Source organism: Anolis sagrei, chromosome 3 (genome assembly GCF_037176765.1).
Source record: "Anolis sagrei isolate rAnoSag1 chromosome 3, rAnoSag1.mat, whole genome shotgun sequence".
NCBI classification, from domain to species: domain Eukaryota; kingdom Metazoa; phylum Chordata; class Lepidosauria; order Squamata; family Dactyloidae; genus Anolis; species Anolis sagrei.
In genome coordinates this window covers 185,066,921-185,091,074 of record NC_090023.1, presented here as the reverse complement: position 1 = coordinate 185,091,074, position 24,154 = coordinate 185,066,921, and the positions used below count along the sequence as shown (strand labels likewise).

The window sequence follows — 24,154 nt, the reverse complement described above, 5'->3', positions numbered from 1 at the left end:
GCTAAGATGTTATGAAAGGAAACCATGATGTTATTACTGTTCAGCACTTTGTACACTTAACCGTCTTTCTCAGTAGGTAAGGTCAGAAATTTAGCCAGGATTCCTTATGTAAGAGTAGAAAATGTCCACTATTGTATTATGCTGACTTCATCAGAGTTCATCTTTTTTTTTTTTCAAAAAAAAAAAAAACAACAAAAAAAACCCAAAAACCCTCTATTTGCAGCCTTGCAATGAATCCCTCAATTACTTCTTGCATTTGCCGGTTGCACCACTATCTCATAATTCTTCTTATTTCACCATAACTTGCACTTTTGTAATGTGTTCCGCCCATTTTTTTCCCCTCACAACGCACTCCTCCCTTGTTTACTGCAAGGTACACACACTTCTTGCTCTCCAATCTCTTGTAATCTCTCTCTCTCCTCAAGCTTCACCCTGCAATGCACCCTTCCCTTCTTGTTCTCCAGTATCCTTCCCTTCTTGTTCTCCCATTACATTCTATGTCTTCTCTCTCTCTCTCCATTCTATTCTATTCTATTCTATTCTATTCTATTCTATTCTATTCTATTCTATTCTATTCTATTCTATAATGCATTCCTGCTTTACCCTCTCCCTTACTTCTTGCACTCTGACTCTTAGACTGCTCACTCTAGCATCACTCTTATTGCCTTCTGCACCCTTAATTCTCTTGGTTTCTATGTCTCATCACTCACAACACCCACTTGGACCACTTGCTCTCCCTCATGTCTTCCATCCCTTCTCTAGTCTTGCCTCACATCCTAATTTTGTAGTCTTCTGATAATCTTTGCATTCTATCACTTTCTCCTCTTGTGCAGTTCTTTTCTACAATTGTGCTGCTCCTTGCAATGCATTTCTCCCTTGTGTTTATCTCATCTCTTGCATTCCAGCAGTAACACTGCTTGTTTCCCCTTGTGTCCTATATCCTCCCTTCCTTCACACTGCATCCTCACAGTTTCTATTAGGCTTGGGTAACCATGGAAAAATTTGGTTCTAAACTCGTTTCGTTTTTAGGGGGGCCCTTGCGTTTCGTTTTTTTAAAAGAATTCCGAAATTTTCCTTTAAAAAAGTTCGAAATATACGAAATTTCATAAAATTACGAATCAATTCGTTAATGGCGGATGCGATTGCGCAATATGCTAAAAAACCCTCCAAATGGGACAGGGGGAACTTCTAAAGCTTCCCTCTCCCTCTGTTGTTGACTGTTGATGTGATAATTTATTTTTTATCACGGATAAAACAAACAACAACTATAAAACTTGCACCAGACATACGGAAATAATTACGAAACAATTACGAAGCAATTTCGAAACAATTTTGAACCAATTACGAAACAATTACGAAACAATACGAAATAAATTGGAAAAATTGTTTTGATTTTTAATTACTCCTCACAGTAGTCCTGCATGGCTCAATATTGGGTCGTAAGCTAATTTAAATACGAATTAATAACGAATTACGAAATTAACGAATGAAACCGCCCAAGCCTAGTTTCTATGGTACTTGCTTCTTGCACCCTGTCACTCAATCTATCTTGCAACGCCTCTTTCCTTGCCTCTCTGTTGCTCCTTTGCTTACCCCATTTGTGCTGTTGTCTTTCCTGCCACCTCACTCCCTTCTTCACAATGCTTCCCTACTATCTCCCCTTTAACAATAACAACAACAACAACTACTACTACTACTCCTACCACTTAATTTTTATACCCAGCCTCCATCTCCCCAAAGGGACTCAGGGCAGCTTACATAGGGTCAAGGCCAACAAAACAGTTAAAACATAACACATTAAAATGAAAAACAACAATAAAAACAAAGCAAAATAAGAACAATATTAAAACAAAATATAAAACAATGATCAAACCAGCAACCTGTAGAAAAGTTGAATGTCTTGTCACGGCAGGGCAGACTCTAGCTCACAGGCCATTATCCTAGGAGCATCAATGTTTTAAAAATATGGATGTTCCTGGGGACCTATCTACACACACCCCAGAAAGCACACAATGTTCTTCTGGGAATTCCTGAGAGAACACTGGGACACTGAAACCCCCTCCTATGAAGCCCCCCAAAACAGAGTAAAAAAACCAGAAGAAGTCACCCGGGCTTCATGAGGCAGTTGCCAGAGTTCTCCTGGCACGTACAAAATGATGCAGCAGGAGAAAGTGGGAGGGGGAGGAGAGATTTTCCTCCTTCCCCCCTTCTCCTGGCGTGTCATTTGTATGCGCTAGGAGAACTCTGGCAGCTGCCTCATGGACGCCAGATGAGTTCTTCTGTTTTTTTTTACTCTGTTTTGTGAGGCTTCTGGGGAGTGGGTTGGTATTCCCAGTTTTCCGGGCTAATTTAGCCTGGAAAACCATGGGAATACTGTCTGGACTACAGTATTCTGCAGTCCAGACACCGGAAATAGTGGGTTTCTCCAAGAAGGCATGGAATAAACCCACTATCAAATTAATTTGCCACAAACCAGGTTTTCCTGGTTTGTGGTGAATTAATTCAGGTTTGTCCAGGACGTTTCCGCATTAAAGGGGCTGTCTAGATCTGCCCTAGACTTTCCTGTTTCTTCTCCTCACCTGTCTCTTCTCATGCCCTCACTATGGATCCCCCTCACTTGTTTCTTGCATCCCACCACCTGCACTACGTTTGCTAATGTCTTAATTGTCTGCATAATTGGTTCACCATGTCTCTTACACCTTTTCTCATGTTGCGGCATTGCAGTTCCCTTGCTCCTTGCTCTCCTGTACCTCCACTTCCTGCCTTCTCCTTCTTACACTCTACCGTTCACACTGCTCGCCATGTTAAGTAAACATTTTCAATTTTTATTCTTACCATTAATGCATATGAAGCACAGACACTGTGAAATCCATAATAAAATGCTGCAAACTGTTTGTAGATTGATTTGTTGAGAAGAAAGTCTACATAAAGCTGCACGTATTCTGCAAATAAAATAGTTGTGATTTTCTTTTTGCATATATTAGCCATGTATACTGTATCTTATCCTAAATATTGCTATGATATTATTATGATATTGCCAAGCGTCATTTTACAAGCTAGTTCAAAAACGGGACATTTCTATAATAAAATAAAGATCTACATTTGCACACTGAATATGTTAAATATCTCATACAATACCTTTTCTATTCTGATTGGTAACTGGAATTTTATCACCACTGGGCTTTAGGTTGTAACATTTTATGACTCCAAATTCTTCTTGAAACACCTGGTAAGAAAAGGCAAAATTACTGTGATATACAGATTAGTGAGTCACATTAGGATGTGAAAGATCCAGATTCAAATTCCACTAGCAATGAGGCTCACTGGGCATCTCACTGCCTTACAAACCTCCCAGGATGTGATAAAGTGAGGAAGGGGATATTCTTCATTAATCCATCTAATATTACTCTGTTTTATTTAAACTACCTGACGTTACCTTACCTGATGTGAGTTCTTATATTTGGCCCTTATTGTCAAAAATACCTTTATGCTACCTGTACATACCATATTGATTAATCTTTCCTCCTGCTTGCAACCATATCCTTTCCAGTTATGATCTGATACAATTTGCCCTTGAACATCAATTCCGTCAGCTGAGCAGTAAAGTCTAATTTCTAATTTTTTAGAATTATTATTTTTAGAAGTAAAGCTAATTTCTTTTTAATGTTGTTAGAATTGGGACATAGGACTATCTACAATAATAGTTTTGTGTGCTCTATTTTTCAATGATTGTATACCTATTATACCTGGAAAGTTGAATAAAAGTCTTCTTCAACATTCCCTTCATATGACAGAAGTTCATTTAGTCCATGAGCCAGCTCCTGTAAGAATAATTTATAATATAATATAAGAATATACAAGGTATTTCTCCTATCATCTAAATCAGTATATGGTACAGGGGTTCAGTTGGGTAAGAAGGAATGTCTATAGCAGTGGCCTTCGACTCCCAGAAATCCTAACAGCTGGTAAACTGGCTGGGATTTCTGGGAGTTGTAGGCCAAAAACATCTGGGGACCCCAGGTTGAGAACCACTGGTCTATAGTAATACTAAAGTATTTGTCCTAAAGGATTTTATTTTTCAGCTTTTCATCCAAATGCAAAAAGTAAATGTATGTGTGTTCAAAAATGAAATCCTCTGTTGACAAGCTGAACCTAAAAATAAACTTCTTTATTCCAGCTTAGTTTAGATAAAAACCACTGATATCTTCATTTTAATATACCTGAGGTTCTCGTTCAAATGTTTGTTTATCAGGTGTAGCTCACTTTTAGATTCTGGTAATTTCTTTACTAGATAATAGCCCAGATCCTAACAGCCCATTAGCTCATATTGTTAATTCTGAAATCTTAGTTTTTATTCTGATGTCTGCAATGGTAAAAGAGCTTTCTGGAAAATGCAAGAACAAGAGTGAAATTTGTAATAGCCATACTACTCGTCCAAGCCTATAAGCAGAAAAAAATAATTTGCATGATAATTTTGTTAATTTGTCAGGTAGTTTGAAAGATTGGCTGAGCATGATTTGGAAAGGCATCATAATATATATCAGGGGTCCTCAAACTAAGGTCCGGGGGCCGGATGCGACCCTCCAAGATCATTTACCTGGCCCTCGCTCAGGGTCAACCTAAGTCCGAAACTACTTGAAAGCTCATAACAACAACAACAACAATCCTATATCATCAGCCAAAAGTAGGCCCACATTTCCATTGAAATACTAATAAATGTATATTTGTTAACATTGTTCCTCATTTTAATTATTGTATTGTTTTTAAGTGTTTTTTACACTACAAATAAGATATGTGCAGCGTGCATAGGAATTCATTCATGTTGTTTTTTTAAAAAATTATAATCCGGCCCTCCAACAGTTTGAGGGACTGTGACCTGGCTCTCTGTTTAAAAGTTTGTGGACCCCTTATATATATATTGTAAATCTTAATAAAAAGATGGTATTGGAAGCTATGAAGATCTTCTACTGGTTCAGGATTAGGACACCATACCACAACCAACAAATGAGATCAAGACATTGTAATAGGTTGCAGCACATACAAAGATTCTCACTTCAGACACTACACTGCAAGTACAATTCATCTTTCTTAGTGCTTTACTGTAACATTCTAAGCAGCTTTACAGGTGGTATACTATAAAATTATGGCATACATAAATGAATCAGCCTTCATAGTTCAAACAGCACAGTCAGTACTAAGTATTGTTTGACATCTCAAAAGAAGCAGTTCACCTTTAAGCTGCCGACTGTTAAGAATTTATCCGTTCAAATATATATATGTGTGTGTGTGTGTGTGTGTGTGTGTAAATGAAACCCGTATGGCAATAGTTGTTAAAGATAGTCAAACTACAGTAACTGCTGACAGTATCCTGTACCAACTTTCAAAAGCCATAAACCCATTTCAGTTGTAGATTTAGAAGACTTGGGTAAAATGCAATTTATTAATTCTTAGCACCACAGTGTGTTATTTTTGGTGGAATATAGGAACTTCGCTTTGTTTGAATAATACATGCTGTATTTAATTCTATACAGTCCCCGAGTTACAAACATCCAACTTACCAACAATTCATAGTTACAAATGGGGATGAAACAACAGGAAGTGAGAGAAATCTATCTCTAGGAAGGGAAATTCACTCCTGGAATTGTTATCATGGGGAAAATGTGTCTCAACTGAAGCTTTATTACCAACTCTTGTTTCCACAACAAGCTCAATTTTTCAAAACCCAATTATCACAAGGATAGAAAATGAGGTGAAATCTTCTGAACAGGGGAACAGACAGCAAAACAAACATCACGGGGGTGTTAGCCCCTTTCCCTTTGCTTTCCAAAGCCTGTATCTATATCTATATCTATATCTGTATCTGTATTTGTATCTGTATCTCTCTCTGGCATGACTCTTAAATTGGAAAATTCAACCTGTTCCAACATACAAATAAATTCAACTTGAGAACAAACCTACAGACCCTATCTTGTCTGTAACTTAGGGACTGCCTGTATATGAAAACGCTTGGTCAAAACCAACTGCTGAAGAATGTAAAAATATGGTTAATGAAATCCTATAAAATGTCAAGAAAATAAGTACTTTTAAAAGTTCTTGGTACCTACCGGCATAACCTGACATAGGTCATCAATAGTGACGCTACTAATTCCTACCGGTGTACTCTGATCACTTGGCACGATGGGAGGACTAAGCAGTTTTTTATAGCAACATGGCGGAAATCGAATATCCAGTGTAATACTGTTATAGACAGCCAATCCCATAAGCTACATGCTGTAGGTTAAGTTTAAATCATAGTTGTGTTATGCATTATCATACTACTGCTTTAGTAACCCTTGAACAAAAAAGCTTAATGTTAGCCTGTAAATAATTTTAAGTAAAACACAAAAGTATTAAACTTATATTTTAAATATTGATACTTCCATAGAAATCAGTCCAATGTTCTGCACAACAACATTAACAGAAAATCATATTAAAAATCAAGAATTCCTTTGCAATGTTGGTGTTAATACAAAATCATACAAAAAATGAATCCTTTAATACGTATCAACAAGAAGCCAGAATCAGTTGAGGACTACAGCTTAAAACATTAATTTCTTTTGGACTACAACTGGCAGTGGCCATCCTGGCTGGAGGTAAAATATGAAAAAATAACTTTTCCAACCTCTGTTCAGGATTACCAGATAAGTACTCAGGTGTTAATATTCTCTGTCATACTTTACTTTCAACATTTATCAAAGTATTTACTATTATTATGAAGGATCAGACCACAGTTGTGTTGAATCCACAAGTCATTTGCAGCACATTATAATTTCTGCAATTAAAAACTACTTGGGAATGGAAAAATAATAATTCTAATAATGGGAGTGCAGTAAAAACTATTTTCTGCTGAGTTACTTGCTTTCAGTTCGCTTGCTTGAACTGAGCATTCAGTGACACATATAATTATTTCAATTACATATATGTCTACACTGATCCTAACTGTAATGAGAGGAAAAATAATTAAAATTAAGAATACACAAGGATTCAGTTATACGTGACATGGCATATCTACTGGGCATACAGCACCTTCTAGTGGGCAGAAAAGGATACAGCTCCAACCAATCGGAATTCAGAGTAATTGTCGCAGTTCAAGCTGCTGAACCAATGGCAATGAGAATCCTTATGATATGCAAACATGCCTGTAGAATAAAATAAAATGTTTTACTATGAATTTCTAGCACATATCCCAAATTATGTTATCCAGACATTATAAGGAATTTCGAAAGAGCACACACTCTTTTTAAAAATTTCTTTGTGTGATAGTTACATCAATTATATATCTGTATAGTTGGTATATTGAATATATTTATTACGGTCAATGACCAGCTCCAAAAATGTACAAATGTCAGAATAGGAATATATACATTTAGATATTAAGAAACAATGTCAAAAGCAAAGTTATGCATTTGTTCAGTGTTCATGTTTACAATCATGGCACTAATACTATGATCACAAGTGCCACCCCCCATTCTACCTTAATGCTAGCTGCCCCATTGAACAACTGAAAAACAGGTGCACCTGAACTGTCAGCACTGAATTGCTCTCTCCAACGTGTGTGTGTGTGTTTAAAAACAACAACACAAAAATCAATCAGCAAAGCATTTATTTATTCTCATACAGTGGGTAGTCCAGTATATTTAGTTGTCTCAAAGAGCTTGAATTTAAATATTCACCATAGTCTGGATGAAAAATCTGTCGAATCAGAAGAAGAAACCATTCTTTTGTTAAGCCACCCATATCAAGACCTGCTTCTCCAACAAATGTGACTTTTAATTTCTTTTTCAAATCTGCTCTCTTCCGTGTCAACTGTTTAAAAGATCATGGTGGGAAAAAGAACTGCAATTAGGAACAAGAAATAGAAATACCGGCTACAATCCTATATTGTGTGGCAGATGCACTTAGTTATGAATGCTTTCCCCTGCCTTTAGCTGAGATGTACGTGTATTAATGTAGCAAAAACACTCACTAAGCCAGATGAAGTCTATCTAACAGAGCATTCATTATTAGATCAAGTGTTGGGTCCAGCACTATTTCCTTGTTCAAGCCCTGGAGCTGAAGACTTCTGCAGTCTGTTAAACCAGCTTTCTATTTTAACTGAACTGGGAAATATACTATAAACCAGATTTTAAAAAATAGGTAATTACACTTTAGATAAAGTAAATTAATATGTAAGACATATTCACTATGGTAACTGTATATATTAGCAGTTCAAAGGATTACATATACTTTTTAATCATCTTAATAGGAATATTTTGTGTACCTCATCCAATGAATCACTAACTAGGTGCATTCTTCTCACTTTGACATTTAGGAACAACATATTCATATCAGGTCTTTGCCTCCGAGACACTTTGTCCACAAGGCTTTGCTGCACAGCAACAAGGAAATAAAACAAAAACAGTAAGGGATTAACAAGTGTATCTTGTTATCTTTTGTGTTTTATGTAAGATTATGAATTAATGAACTAATTATTTTAACAAACCTTTACATTACTTACATTGTTTTTTAAATTAGTAATACTGAGAAACAATGCTTTAAGATCCAAGAAATAAATTGTCCATCTCTGTGTGGCACAAACATCACACTTCACTCACAGAACACCTGAACTGGCCAAATTGCAATACAACTACTGGGCAATAGGTAAATAAACAAATGCTATGGAAGATCTTTTAGCCAATATTTAATTTGAGGTAAAATAAAGAGAGTTTCAGACTATCATTTGTCTGAAACAACTATCTTTTAGTCAAGCAAGTAAGAAAATGTGCTCCCTAAAGAATGTAATTATTAAAGATTGTGCTATTAGTCCAATCCAAGGCTGTCATTTGATTTCATAAGTGCATGTTAGTGGAAGCAGTGCTCTAGTTGCAGCACTGCCTCCAACCCTAAAAAACATGCATTGGAGAGTTGGGAAATTCTCCAAACCAGGTTCTTTGGAAATAGAGAAAACTGCAGGGACAAAGTGCAGAAAATCCTAATGTCTACATTGGCTTCAAATTGGATTTAAGATTTATAGAATTATTTGCTTGAGAGACAACTTGTTGTAGCAATGAAGGACCATAAATTACACACTAACATGACACTAGTTGATGTATGTGCCAGATTTTACAAGGAAATGTATGAGAACTGGAAATAAACAGTATAGAATACTTGTTTTCCACAATATTTGATCTTTTATTATTATGCTGAATGTAGCTGTCTATTGGTTTCAGGAATAACTTCTGACTATTTAGGTTTACTTTCCTTTGTTTCAATTTTTGTGAAACACTAATTATTGCTATGTTATATTGGCTTCATCGAAACGTAATTATATAAACAATATAACTGAAGGGATCTGGATACTAAAATTAAAAGGGCAATGTAAAAGTGCTGTTTGGAAATTAGGCAAAACTTTTTCTTGTAATCTTTCTCAATAGCCGCACAGAATAGTCATTAGAGTAGTTTCAATGGATTACACATTTTTAGAAAGAAGAATACTAACCCGTGCAATATTTATCATTTGTTGTTCTGAATCCCTTTGAATAATGACCTTTTTAGCTGCTATAGAAATAATGAAAGGGTACTGGCAAAAGGAAAACCTGAATGATAAAACAGAGTAAAAGATAGTTACTTTGAAAGTAATATATTAACAACCTCATTTGAATCAGAAACCAAAAGAAATTACTGTACAATAATGTTTTCTAGATAGCTTTTTGATTTCATCAGTGAACCCAAGATTTAATCCTATGCATGTTGAGTAACATGTAGGAAATTATGTGCGTATTTTTGAGAGAAGAAAACTCAGGTGGGTATTTAACTTGTCCGTTATCTGTTGCTCTCCCTCTGCAACCTCTTGCCCTGGCTGTCGTGCCTCTAATCGTTTACCTTCTGCTGATCTGGAAAACCAGAAATAAGGACAGTTGGGGATGGAATGCTCTGTGGTAAAAGCAATAAATAGGGGGAAAGTTAAGAATATTAATCTCCTCATCACCGAACATGTGGTTACTTTGAATACTTGGGAAATAATTTCTCCTTTTGTGTTGACAGAGGGCACCGTTCTCAAGAGGAAACACAGATGATTATGTTTCTCACAAATGGCACAAAGGCAGATATTAATGGAAAAGGCTGTGGTACAAGTATGTTCACATCAATAACAGTGTGGCAACTGCAATGGCCACAGCTATAATCTACCTAGTAGACAATATTCTAGTTCGAAGTAGATATTGTGGATTATTCTGGGTTATATATATGGCTATGTGGAAGTGCCCTGGGTTATCTGAGTCCACACTGCCATATATTCCAGTTCAGAGCAGATACTATGGGATTTTATTCAGCTGTGTGGAAGGGGGCTGAGATTTCAAAAAACATGATATGTCTGGTAGCTGGTGCTTGTTAACAGCTCTGCTACTGCCCTGTGCTATTCTAAAAAGGGACTTGAGTATGAGCACATTCTTGTATTCACGGTGGATTCTGCACCAAACTGATATTCTATTGCAAGTGTCCTGTTACAAACAAGTTATTTTTCAAAATACTTATAATTTAAAATTATTATTTATTATTATGTTTATTCCTAACCCTGTTTTTTTCTCTCCACAAGGAGAATCAAAGCAGCTGTAATCGCAAGGACACAACTATAGCTTTTGGACAATTATATGTAGAAGCAAATCATGAAAATACGGATAATCTACCCCATTACATTTAGTAAACCCTCCATAATAGCAATAAATTCTCACATTTTTCTTACCTATTAGAATTTCCATAGCATTGCCAGTTATGATACTCTTCCATAAGATCAATATGATCTAGTGTGGAATTATAGAAATCCGTATATGGAACAACAGAAGGATTAACTAGATTATTTGAAGCATCTGCAAGACATATTCAAATAATGAGTTTCCAGAAATGGTTCCTGACAATCATCTTTTTTTAGACATGTGAAATTAAGACTGTCAAAAAAGAAATTAATTGTCTATGATACACAATACCACATTACTAAAAAAGATACAATTTTATTTGCATTATATCCAAGCTTTCTGTGTTTTAAGACCAATGCACCGGGACTGTGGCACAGCTGGCTGGGAATCAGCTGCATTAAGATCACTACTGACCGAAAGGTCATGAGTTCAAAGCCAGCCTGGGTTGGAGTGAGCTTCCGACCAATTTTGTGTAGCTTGTTGTTGACCTTTGCAACCCGAAAGACAGTTGCATCTGTCAAGTAGGAAATTTAGGTACCACCTATGTGTGGGGAGGCTAATTTAACAAATTTACAAGGCCATAAAAAATCTCCAGCAAAGCATGTGGGGAATGCAGAAAGTACTTCATCAGTTTCGCAGATGGACGGTGAAGCGATAGCTCCCCTGGTGGCCAGGAAAGTTGGAATGTTAAATAGCCTCTGACTCTCTGTCTATACATGTTGTGTGTCTATGGCATTGAATGTTTGCCATGTATGTGTACATTGTAATCCACCCTGAGTCCCCTCCGGGGTGAGAAGGGCGGAATATATATACTGTAATTAAAAAATTAAATAATAATGCAAGTAGACAATTTGTAGTGTGACATTTACTGCTGTTGATGAATTTCTGCATACAGCATTTACTCTATTATTGGTCTACACAGGTAAACGGGAGTAAAAGAATGCATTTCTTCAAGCAAGGCAAGTTTCATAAATATGCTGTCAAGATATGTGTCAGCAATAGAATATGTACAAAAAGTGAAGATTTTAGAAATGCAAAAGAAGGAGTTTTTCATCCAACTTTACATGGACATCTGGTAAAAATATTTTACACTGGACTCAGGAATGGCAGAACTGTCATAGATAACACAGAAGAATTCTTCTGAAATTATTTTTTCATTTTATATTATATGTATGAAATTGGTTTTATGTTGTGTTTCCCTGAGATCTCATGATACATATGCTTGAGATACATACCAAGCCTTTATATATAACAAGATAGCATAAAATACAGTATAAATTATAGAATAGGGAACTTCACATTTGTTACATATTCAATTTACAGACTCCATTCAGGAACCTTGCCATTGAGGGGCAACAGTTAAAAGCTTTGTCTGGATTTGTATGGTTTTTCATAGAATCTATAACTTGTAGTAGCAAGCTAGATCTTAGTTCCTGCAAGAGTGGGCAGTGCAGAAGAATATGCAGGATGGAATCCAGTGGGAATCCTACAGGGACAAAGCCTATTGTTGCTCGGTAGACCGTTGAGTCTTCTTCTATAGAGCGGAGATGGCATAATGTTAAATCTAGCCAGCATATAGACTCTCTTGTATGTGGGGTTAGTGAGCGCTGCAATATGAAGGGCTGGGTTTCCCTGTATGAATGGAATTGCTATGTTCATAAGCGAACAGGATTTATTGGCCAAGCTCAGCAGTTGTTTACAGTCGAATTCTAGCAATCTTCTCTTCATGAGGGTAAAGATCTCAGTGAAAGCATATTCAAGAAGTCACTATCATAGCTCATTGAGACACATACTTTAAGTAACAAAAAATAAATGCTTCTTAATAAATAGATGGAGCCTTCCAGTATTGAGTCTTGCAAAGGAGCCCAAAAAGTGAGAAATATCTGAGCTTGGAAAAGCTAAAAATGTAACTTTTCCAAATTCTGAGAAACACGGAGTTGACCTAGTAGCTGTGTCATTGGCTGCAGATATCCAGATATAGAATCATAGAGTTGGAAGAGACCTCATGGGCCATCCAGTCCAACCCCCTGCCAAGAATCAGAAAAACTGCATTCAAAGCACCCCCAACAGATGGCCATCCAGCCTCTGTTTCAAAGCCTCCAAAGAAGGAGCCTCCGGAGCAGAGAGTTCCACTGCTGAACAGCTCTCACACTTAGGAAGTTCTTCCTAATGTTCAAGTACTATCTCTTTTCCCGAATATATTCTGTAATAAGAAATAACTCCAGTGGAAAAAAAGCATCATAAAAGAAGAAGGAACAAAAACTAATTGCACCTGGAAAACCTACTAAGTAAAGACAAGACTTTAGTTGCTGAGGGAATCCACCAGCTACACTTCTCCATAGGAGGCAATTCTTCAGGTTTTGCAGGAAACAGGCGTAACGAAATAAATTGGAGCATCCTGTCTATCACCAGTTTGAATCTCTTCTGTGATATCCTAGATGAAATAATCTGATGTTATTTTGTTTATTGACCATCATTCAAAGAACATCATTGAAGTTTATGATTCTTTCTGAAATTATTTAAGAGTTCCGAATACAGCATAAAAAAAGCATCACAGCCTTCATGATGAATTAATATATCTCAGAGGGAATACTGTTGAATTGGTTAGCAGTACTGCCGAACATTCCTATGGACTAGTTCTGCATAGCTGCTATCAGCATAGCGTCAACAATATTGTTACAGAATAAGCAGGCACAGATGAATTCACATCATTAAACCAGTGTTGTGCGACAGAAGATCAGTCTTGGCCAAGGAAAACATTGTTAGACACTCCAATTTAGCTACAAATTGCCTTTGTTGTCCTGTTAAACTCAGAATCATTTCAGGCCATAAGACAACCGTAGGAAAGAGAAAATAAACCATGTGAGGAATACGCAGATATATATATATATATATATATATATATATATATTTGTGTATGTGTGTGTGTGTGAAACTGGTCACATGACAAACACTGCCATTCTTAATACCTCTTTTTTTTGCTGTATAAGGAAATACAAATATATTTCTGAAGACTGGAAATGAAAGAAACAGGAAATTTGGAACTCATATTTTTTAAACTAAATATTCAAACAACTTAAGGCTGGATTAATACTATTTTAATTCAATATTCAATAAGCATGAATGTGAAATGGGAAGAACGGATCTGGGGAGAGTTTTGTTACATTATCCCCACAGCTTCTCCATATTTCTTTCCTAAAGGTGAATATGAACCTTGCACAAGGCAATTTTGAGCTAAAAATACAAAAGAGAAATACAAATGAATTATTCTCAGTCCAGCCCTTTTCCTTCTCAAACACTGCTTTGCCAATTTTAGTTAAAAACACAGATATAAGATTTATAGAACTGTGCCTAAAGTAGAATCTGAATTCAATTGTGTTGGCTTTAAAATTCTATTCTTCATTGTTACTTCTTCCTCAATTAATAGTTAATTTCTCTTCCCTCCCCTCAGTCCATGATCACTTAATATGTCACCCAAGACAACAAAAAATACTTTACTTTTTAAGCCAGTGAATTAGAAAGTGATGATCGCTTTCAGTTAAGGCAGCAATCTGTCTTAGCAAGTGAGCATAAATGACATACGTCGATGTGTTACTAAACAGAGGGTTCTGAAAAAGATTAAAAACACATTGTCAATACAAAATAAACTAAGCCTTTCTAATGAAAATATTACAGGTTGAGTATCCCTTATCCAAAATTCTTGGGACCAGAGATATTTTGGATTTCGGATTCTTTTGACTTTGGAAATATTTATATTTGCATATATGTACATAATGGGATATCTTGGAGATGGAACTCAAGGCTAAACAAAACATTCATCTGTCTTTCATATACATCTTATACACAGTCTGAAGGTAATTTTATACCCAATAATTTTGTGCATAAAACAAAATATGTGTACCCTGAATCATCAGAAAAAAAAGTGTCAATATCTCACCCACCCATGTGCACAGTTTTGAAACTCTGGAGGTGAGATGCTCAACAGTATTACATTTTCATAGCAAGCTTTTGAGATTTAAGGCTCCTTCCTAGTGTAACAAAGTTTGCTATACAATATTCTTGCCTCATTGATTGAAGCTGGCCCCTTCCCTTGCAATGAAGACATTCAGAATTTTGATGGATATTCACTGGAATTGAATAGCCATTGAGTAGGGGACAAAACTCAACTACAAAATTATTATTGCACTGCACCGAGCTGCAACAGAGGTTCAGTCAAAAATACCTCTAGTATATACCAGAATGTACCTTTTCAGCGAAAATTTGCTCAAACCTACCTACCTGAAGGGAATCTATTCAATCCTCCTTTAGGTAGGCAGGTTTGAGCCACAATTATATAAGTTGATTCTGTCCTATTTCCTTCACCAAGGTGTAAAGCTATAAATTGCCTAACCCACAAACGAATATACATTTGAGCCTATACATCAACATGACTCAGAAAAGGAAAGCTGCTCTAGCTTTTCTGTTTTGGATCTCATGTTCTTCAGAGCTGCTGTGCTGTTCTTTATATGAAATACAATGAATATGTAAAGACCGGCTTAGCAATAATAAAGAACCAAATGAATTCCTGCATAAAGGCTCCAAATAATAAATATGTTCCTTTATAATAAATCAGTGAGGGCATACATTTTGCCTACCTGTAGAAGTATAAAATATGCTCTGAGATCATCTTTTGTTCTTGGCCTGGAAGCAAATTAATGGATAAAAAAATGAAAGGTACAATTTAAGAAAGCCTACGTACACCATCCATACATTTTATATGTAATCCGAACTCCCCTTTCACCAGTCAGAATGAGTGTGTACCCTTCGCAACAACTATATAGTCTTTCATTTACTTTCAGACTATATTTTTAAACTGTTTTTATCATGTTTAAATATTGTATTTGCTTTGTTAAACGCTCTGAGTCGCCCTGAGGGCTGAGAAAAGCGGTATACAAATATAGTAAATAAATAAATTAAAAATAAATATACAAGGGCTTCTGAGAGAGGATTGCTTAGAGAGGGTGCTTTGATTCTATGTCCTAACCATTCCTTCCAGAACTTTAAATCATTGGCATAGGAAACATGTAAAACTATTTACCCTTTCCATTCCTGTAATAAACCATTAATTACTCCTTTTAGGACACACTTCTGGATGTCTTGAGGCTAGAATAAACGAGAAAGAAAATTTTGCAGTAAACACTTAATGAACAATTCAATATTTATCATTATCACCATGTGGCTGAATCATGACTCACAACAGTGTTCTTACCAACATTACTGGAAGCAGTTTATATTTTTCAAATTGTAAAAAAGTCAGATTTTATATGCAGTATATGCCAAGATAGAAAGAACTAGAGGAAATCTTTAATATTTTCAAACCATTCATCATGTTTTCCTTAAATCTCTTATTGATAGTCTCAGTTCTAAAAATGTTCTTTCATTTCCCTCTTCACCACAAGAAAATTGCTTCCCTATTATATTGCCCAACCTTTATATCCTGTTCTAGCTTTAGTGGACTAATCAGCAGTATACATTTGATGTGTGTTCTCCTCCAAGTGTACAGCCACGTAATGGAAATCTTGGTTACCCATTCTTCTGCTATAATAGAAGCAACAGCAACACACAATTTTCCCCCTCCCATTATTGTGATTTTTCCCCTCTCCTGATTGTGTATATATTGTGAAGTTTGGGACTAATCATCAGCAAAAGGCTGCTTCTAAAACAAAATTGCTATATTTCCAAATTCATACTATGGTTATCATTATGTTTCCACCTTGACAGCTTGTAAAGAGCTAAGCAAATGCGTTCTGGCATTAGTATTTTTTTTAAAAAAAACAGCTGATTGGAATTAATTGGCAGGAAGTTACTCAGTTAATGCCAGACATACTAATAGTACAAAATAACTTATTATTTAATACTAATGAAGTACAACCACTTAGTGAAACAGAGGAACTTTTGTATTCATGCCAAGAAAATGAACAAAATTCAAATATGGCTTGCTGTTAGCCTCAGGTTACTGAGTTCATGTGAAACTCTACAAACAAGGTAATTTTGTTTTGGAAAGAATGGAAAAAATAAATTATATGTTACTCTAACTGAAACTGATACTTTTAAGTCCTTGTGCACGGGGTTACCTTTCACTTGTTTCTCTACTGCAGGGGTCCTCAAACTAAGGCCCGGGGGCTGGATACGGCCCTCCAAGGTCATTTATCCGACCCTCGCTCAGGGTCAACCTAAGTCTGAAACTACTTGAAAGCACACAACAATAACAACAACAATCCTATCTCATCAGCCAAAAGCAGGCCCACACTTCCAATTGAAATACTATTAAGTTTATATTTGTTAAAATTGTCCTTCGTTTTAATTATTGTATTGTTTTTAAGTGTGTTTTGCACGACAAATAAAGTATGTGCAGTGTGCATAGGAATTCATTCATTTTTTTTTCCAAATTATAATCCGGCCCTCCAACAGTTTGCGAGACTGTGACCTGGCCCTCTGTTTAAAAAGTTTGAGGACCCCTGCTCTACTGGAGCTCTCAAATATATGAACATTTCAGCTTTCAAACAATTGCCATTTCATTTTATGAATGTTGGGAATAAAATGCTTGCGGTAGATAAAGTAAATGGTTTTAATTACACAAAAGTATAAAAGAGTAATTAGATAATGTAATATATGCAAACAATACTAATCTTAAAAAAAAACAAGCCTGTTGGAATCATGAAAAGAACTGGGCTACAATTCAAAGAAAAAAACGTGAACATCTGTGAAATGTTTTAAAAATTGCTTTCTCAACATGTATATATATATATATATATATTATTTTGTTCTCTAAGCATGCTGTCATTCTTCTTGACCCATCTTTTCCAGACTACAATACACATTCCTCCTGAACATCTATTATCAAGGTTAGAGACAAACAAACATACTTGTAGTGCCTGAAGGAGATATGACTTTCTTTGTTGTTGTGGCAACCTTGGTGGGACTGGGATTAATAGGAAATTTCAAGAGTTGTGAGCAGGTCTCACTGTGAATAATTAAATCCACCAAAGTTTAACCCACAAATGTGGGAGGGACAATGGTATATAGGAGTAGGATCTGTATTAACACAGACCCAGAGCAAGCTAATTGTGCTTCGCATTTGATGGGGCTAAAGCATATTATGGATTCTGGATTTGAAATGCTGGTCTCAGTCCAACACCTCCTCAGTATAGCTCAAGTATGTGCAGGTGGAGGTATGTTATACTGGGACATATATCCTCCTCCGCCTTATTGTAACATCCCACATCATGTACCTTCATAACAAGAAGACCAGAACAGAGAAATGCTTGACTACCCCCTAACAGCCAAATCCACAAAGTATATGGTAGAACTCAGACCACACTCTCTAGATCTCAGCACTGATACCATCAATTTATGTGAGGCTATGGGGGAGATAGCCAGATGCTTCTCTGATCCTGCTTGCTTGTCATGAAGAACAGAATGGCTGTGCAAGGCAGCTTTGGGGCTTTATGGTAAGTCAGGGTCTGGGGGGAAGGTACCTTTGGGCATCGCAGACAACAGAAGTGAATACCAACCTCTGTAATGCTCCAAAAAGCACATCCAAACACATAGGGACATTAATGCATGTGTATTCCCCCACCTGAATCCCACCCCTATTTTCTAATGCATGAATGGTTGAACTGAAGATATTTAAGCTATAAATTTATATTATGACATTGTTGTAGCTGAATGAGAAGAAATGTAATTTTAAATGAATGCAGTGACTGGTGTATACACAAGATGGAAAGAAGGCACACTGTAATTCTACTTACTGCACTAAGTAAGGTGTCATAAACATCATTCACAAATTTAGCATCCACTCCACAATCTTCAACGGAATTGAAAGGGCCATCCATGTATTTCTGCAGAATTGAGATAACACATTAAAGAACAATCTTGCTTCAGATCAGCTAAGGCCAATGCATTTTAACTTGCTTTTTAAAATCTTTTTAGCAATATAGGGTGCCAGCAGCAGTTCCCTTGTATATGCTAAGAAACAGACCATACTAACAGAATAAGATGCGAAAATATAGATTGACTGGTTACTCATAAGTGTACTTCATTTTTAAAGGCAACTTGACAATATTACTACATATAACAATAAACATGTAGACAAGAGGGTGATTTTAATCAATCCTGTCAGCTCCGAGAATGCTACTTTTCAATGTAGTGGTGTGGTTGCAGAACCAGTGCAATTTCCTCTTACTTTGTATTCAGAATGTATGTTGTTGTTTTTTTTGTTGAGATACACTCATTAGCACTGTAGTATTTCAAGGTTTTCATGTATTCATTGATAGAACTAATGCAAAATTATGTAAGAAGCGTTTGAGATACATATCCAATACATAAAAGTAGTACAAACAAAATCAGTTTTTTCTTATATAGAACCAGGTGTTTCAAAATATGCTTTTCTTAAAATATAGTTTTTTTTATTTAAACTAGCTTCTGTTTCTCTTGGTTTGAATTTAATGAATGTATATACTATATAAAATACATATTTGCATTCTTACTACTTACTGTTTAACCCATGAATGAAAGACAACAGAGAAAGTGAATTAGGTTTTACCTTAAACGTTGTATTGATTTCCAGAAAAGAATCAAATGTTGTTGAATAAAAATCATATACTGTTTTCCATTCTCCTGTTAATTTAGCTTTTTCTATGTCTTTCCTAAACAGAAAATATAAAACAGACACCATTATATAGTACTGAAACATTTGACATAAAAGGAGCTCAAAAATTCAGACGTGTAGAATACTAATTAGTATCTCTAACTGATACTGTTGAATTGCTTTTGCTAATGTTTTAACATGATAAATTATATTCGGATATGCCTAATTATAATTTAAATAATAAATCTAAACAAAGCAATTTCAATTCAGATATTTTTTTATACTTATGGATAAGCATTACTCATGAAATAATGGGGGAAACTGAGAGTAGGATCCAAAGAACCTACCAATCTGTGAGAAATTTTGTATTTCTAGAATCAACATTTTCCATGACATGAAGCAAAATACTTTTGTTAAGTGTGGAAATTACTTTTGTAAGTGTGATTTGACAGAAGCCTTCTTGCAAGGCTATGGACTTACAGCAATATATTACAGTGGAGGATCTTAACACTACTCAGGAGCTACTGTACCTGAAGAGAGCTTTCTCACACCTTTCAAAGTTAAGTGGGTGGCTGCAGACAACATGCATTATCCTAGTTTGTTACACACTAGTACCTCTCAGACTATCTTATGCAAGACATTTGGTTTTTTTAATGTGCCAATAACTGATATCATATTTATACCCACTGGATGAAAATGTTTCTTGCTTTTCTGGAAAGCTGCCATTGACTGACACCGGATGGCTCACAGACAAATCCTTGTGCCTGAACCATCACTTTGAGCAGCTAATGCTGTAAGTATATGAATCTGGCAATGGATACCAAGTCTGAAATCCAATTCTTTGTTAGTTGTTAGACCAGCTGAAACAACAGAGTTTATATTACTGTTAGCTACCCATCCGGAAACTGAGTAAGTGGGAGTACTCTAGATAGGAATAGCAATTGGATTACAGATTTGAACAGTTTTTTATAGTTGGAAGATGACAGCGATATTCAGTCACCTTCTAAGTATATTCAACAGCTTCATACAGTCTTTTTTTAAAAAGTGGAACTACAGCTGGCCACCACATCCACAGATTTAACCATCTATAGAATAATAATAATTAAAAAACAGCAACTCAAAAGCAAATCATGATTTTTTTTTTCATTTTATAAAAGGGTCAACCTTTTACTACATCATTGTATATAATGGGACTTGACTATTTACATATTTTAGCATCCATGAGGGGTTCTGGAACTAAGCCCTAATGGATACTCTGTATAGCAACTTCTGCAATAAACTATTATTAATTCCAAGACCCAGTCCAGTGGCAATTACAGTAATCCGTTACAAGAAAAAGAACACATATTGTTAAGTTTCAGCACTGCTACTTACTGGAAGTCTTTAAGAGTTTTTGTTTGGATTGGAAGAGGAGGTTGTGGAGGGACCGAAACTTTCACTTCAGCTGGAAGAATATCCACAGAGGCGCGCTTCTTTTGTCTAACATCGTGGCCAAGAGAGGGAAGTTCTTTCGCTGATTCAAATTTAAAAAATAGTTGTAAACAGTGACTATAAAAATAATTAATCCTAATCTCCTACATTAAACACATTTCCAGTTAAACATAGTTATTATTTGGCTGCAACAAGAATTTCTTATCATGCCACTACCTTTCTGTGTCAGAGGGAATGCATGAAGCAAAAGACTATGTTAATTGCAACAGTGCTGCTAGTAGGGTCTTCTGTGTCAGAGGAGGTTTTGCTGTGGAGTTAGACTAGACATGCCAAACGGCTACTGAGCAGCAGGAGGAGTGTAGGGTGACAGGCAAAATTCATTCAAATCTTGCTATAAATCCATTCTGTGGATAACTGGACCTTCATGAGCTCCACTGTTAAGTAGTTCTGTTTTTAGTGCTGGTAACTGTGTTTAGATTGTTGCTTGGTTACATTATGTAAATATAACTTGAAAAGCAAGGGTGTAAATGAAAATTCTGATGAACAAAAACATTTCTGGTAATAGACGGGATTGTAATTATGATGAAATTAAAAATAAATGGGTGTAAAGCAGTAGCTTTTCATCAATGATTGATACAATCATTCAAAAGATGGAACTCTCCAAATTGTCACATGAGAATTATTTCTACACCAAGAACAATAATCCCCTGCAGGTGATGGGAGCAGCGTGGTGAAATTACAGGGCATAAATTACCCTATATACCTATGAATAAGTCTAGAAATTGTGGTCTAAAAAGCAACCCAAAAAAACTGGGTTGACTTACTCAGGGTCAATGTGAGTACTGTACCTTAACTCTAAATAAGAAAAAAGGAACCACCCCCTTCTCTGAGTAAAGTAACAAAAGGCAAGAGTTTATTCTTTTGTGGTAAGACATAAAACAAGCACCAACCCCCTCTATTGTTTCCACAACGGGAGTTCAACCCTAAACACCCACCTTGAGCCACAACAGACAGGTAAGAAATTATTATTATTATTATTATTATTATTATTAAACACAGCTGTTAACTGACTTCTATCTCAGAGTTACAGCTCCTCTTATGTAGAACAACCCCTAATTGCATAAGCCCTTTTTGTGAAGAAAACTGAGAGGGAAAGAGATGCAAGCACTTTTTATAATGAAAATGATATAGAAATATTAATAAAATATATTTATCATACAACTTTGAAAGTTTTATTTTCTTATTGTAAATTTACAGATTATATTAAATTGAATAGTAATCAATTGCCTATAATGGCATATTGCTCTCAAACTCTTAAAGCAGAAAATCTTTAAGCCATGTAAATTCCTTCTTGAAATACCCACCGGGTGGAAATCTACCAAATAAGAACATTGTTAAGTAATTCTACTTATTTTATAATACCTACAACAACAACAACAAAATCTGCCATTTGAGAAAACTGCTATATTTTTTCCCACTAACTAACTTACTGCATGCACAAATTCAACAAAGCCTATGCCAAACCTCATTAGAGATCCTTTATTCAGTAGCTCCCCATAGATTTGGCTGCTATAACTTGCATTTGTTAAAATTTTAGTTCCTACTGTGCAGTGTCATGTATTATGACTATACAGTATTTTAAAGAAAGACAGTTCTACTAGTAAGCACCCAAAGCATGTCACAACACAAATAAAAAAGAAAAACAGCAAGAAGTATACCAAGTACCTCCTGCAGCTAGAAGTGACTAAATAATAGAGCCTTTTGTTCTCTTACCATTTTTTATATCTGAAATAACAAACTGTGTAGGTGGACTTTCACTTCCAGTGTCGTCTTTCTTTTGGCTGATAGTTGAAATGAAACTGCTGAAGGGAGAAATATCATTTTTGGGGCCCATCTCCAATCCCTGCAATTAGAAAAAAAATACAGATGCCATATCTCAATATTACAAAACTTCTGCTTCAAAGAACATATATTTTGCTGTAGAATAGAACACTGGTTATTACCCATAACTTTCTTGGGCATATGCAAGCATGCATATTGGCATAAGAATTCAGTCTCTACAGATATACATGGGAATTTCCACAATGTTCTCAAACAGACTCACTGAGGATTAATTGTAGCCTGGATTTACATGAAAAATCTGTGTGGCCATTCGTGGAAACAGTCTGGGATCTGATAAACTCTCCATGTCAAAGGAATACAAACTAAAGGTTTATACCAATGATTCTCAACCGGTGGGTCCCCAGGTGTTTTGGCCTACAACTCCCAGAAATCCCAGCCATTTTGCCAGCTGTTAGGATTTCTGGGAGTTGAAGGCCAAAACATCTGGGGACCCACAGGTTGAGAACCACTGGTTTATACTGTCAAAATTAAGCTGGTCCTTATCAATGATATCAGTAAAAGAAGACGTGAGTACTGTACTGAAGAACTATTTAATTTTGAACACTTTGCTCACCAACATTTTCCCATTTGTTTGTATTCCCTCCAGAAGAGACATACATACTCTATATTTGAAAATATAGCCATCCTTCCAGAGTGATTGATTTGATTATTTGCGGATTGCAGTATCATTTGCTGCCTCCATTGCTGCCCCTCACATGAACAAAAAAAGATGTTTTCCCTAGGAGAAAAGATATGTCCTCCATCTTGATTCTTTTTGCAAGAGTGGTGCAATAAAAGTAGCAAAAAGAGCATTTTATACCATTCTATTGCTGCAGCGTGAAACTGACCAGCAGAGCTGTTTCGGGTGTTTAAGAGTCTAATATAACCTGGCCCAAAAGAGAATGCCGTCCATGCAACAATGTGCTATGAAGAACTTGCCCACCAATTTGCAGATAAGACCACTGATTTGCTCTGACTTAGACAGCACAGTTTATCTAGCTCCAGTAGATGTAACCTTAGCTCCTGCTTGTCCAGTCTTGTTGGATAATTTTTAATTTGTGCAGCCTGAGGATGTGGAAAGGATATTTGGGGTACACGGCCATAGCCGGGGGGGGGGGGGGGGGTTAAAATTTCAACCCTGCCCTGAAATGTGTCAGGTTAAAAAAGAAACCTGGTTTACTCATAGCTTGGTTAGCCAGTTAAAATTCTTGAGTGAACCAGGTTTGGGGAGGGGGGGTAGAACCCTTAACCCCCTCCCCTCAGGTTACGGCTCTGCTTGGGGAGGTGACAGCCACCATATGTGATTTAGATCCCTGCCCTTCCTAACTCATAAAATAAGTCAGAGAGGGACTGGTGGAGTGGATCAGGGAAGTAATTAATTCCTCCTTGCATCAGGGTAGGATCCTCTGGATCCCACTGTCCTTGACAACTACTGGCCAGTTTCCAGTCTCGCATTTCTGGACAAGGTGGTGGAGTGTGTGCTGGCTTCTCAACTCTAAGTGTT

The 24,154-nt window shown here is 36.2% G+C and overlaps 1 protein-coding gene across 1 annotated transcript in view; it reads right to left on the bottom strand.

Annotated features, from left to right (window-relative positions):
- The window catches only part of HECTD2 (HECT domain E3 ubiquitin protein ligase 2), a 42,268-nt gene that overhangs the window by 2,505 nt on the left and 15,609 nt on the right, over positions 1 to 24,154 (bottom strand). The window contains exons 2-18 of the mRNA XM_060768742.2: positions 22,543 to 22,672; positions 20,713 to 20,851; positions 19,294 to 19,396; positions 18,500 to 18,589; positions 15,787 to 15,851; positions 15,344 to 15,389; positions 14,208 to 14,317; positions 12,995 to 13,143; positions 10,760 to 10,883; positions 9,518 to 9,614; positions 8,300 to 8,407; positions 7,713 to 7,845; positions 7,090 to 7,178; positions 6,105 to 6,263; positions 3,747 to 3,821; positions 3,139 to 3,226; positions 2,836 to 2,942 (exon numbers count right to left, since the gene is read on the bottom strand). Of these exons, the coding sequence (XP_060624725.2) occupies positions 2,836 to 2,942; positions 3,139 to 3,226; positions 3,747 to 3,821; positions 6,105 to 6,263; positions 7,090 to 7,178; positions 7,713 to 7,845; positions 8,300 to 8,407; positions 9,518 to 9,614; positions 10,760 to 10,883; positions 12,995 to 13,143; positions 14,208 to 14,317; positions 15,344 to 15,389; positions 15,787 to 15,851; positions 18,500 to 18,589; positions 19,294 to 19,396; positions 20,713 to 20,851; positions 22,543 to 22,672 (1,812 nt within the window). The remainder of the gene's footprint in view (positions 1 to 2,835; positions 2,943 to 3,138; positions 3,227 to 3,746; positions 3,822 to 6,104; positions 6,264 to 7,089; positions 7,179 to 7,712; positions 7,846 to 8,299; positions 8,408 to 9,517; positions 9,615 to 10,759; positions 10,884 to 12,994; positions 13,144 to 14,207; positions 14,318 to 15,343; positions 15,390 to 15,786; positions 15,852 to 18,499; positions 18,590 to 19,293; positions 19,397 to 20,712; positions 20,852 to 22,542; positions 22,673 to 24,154) is intronic.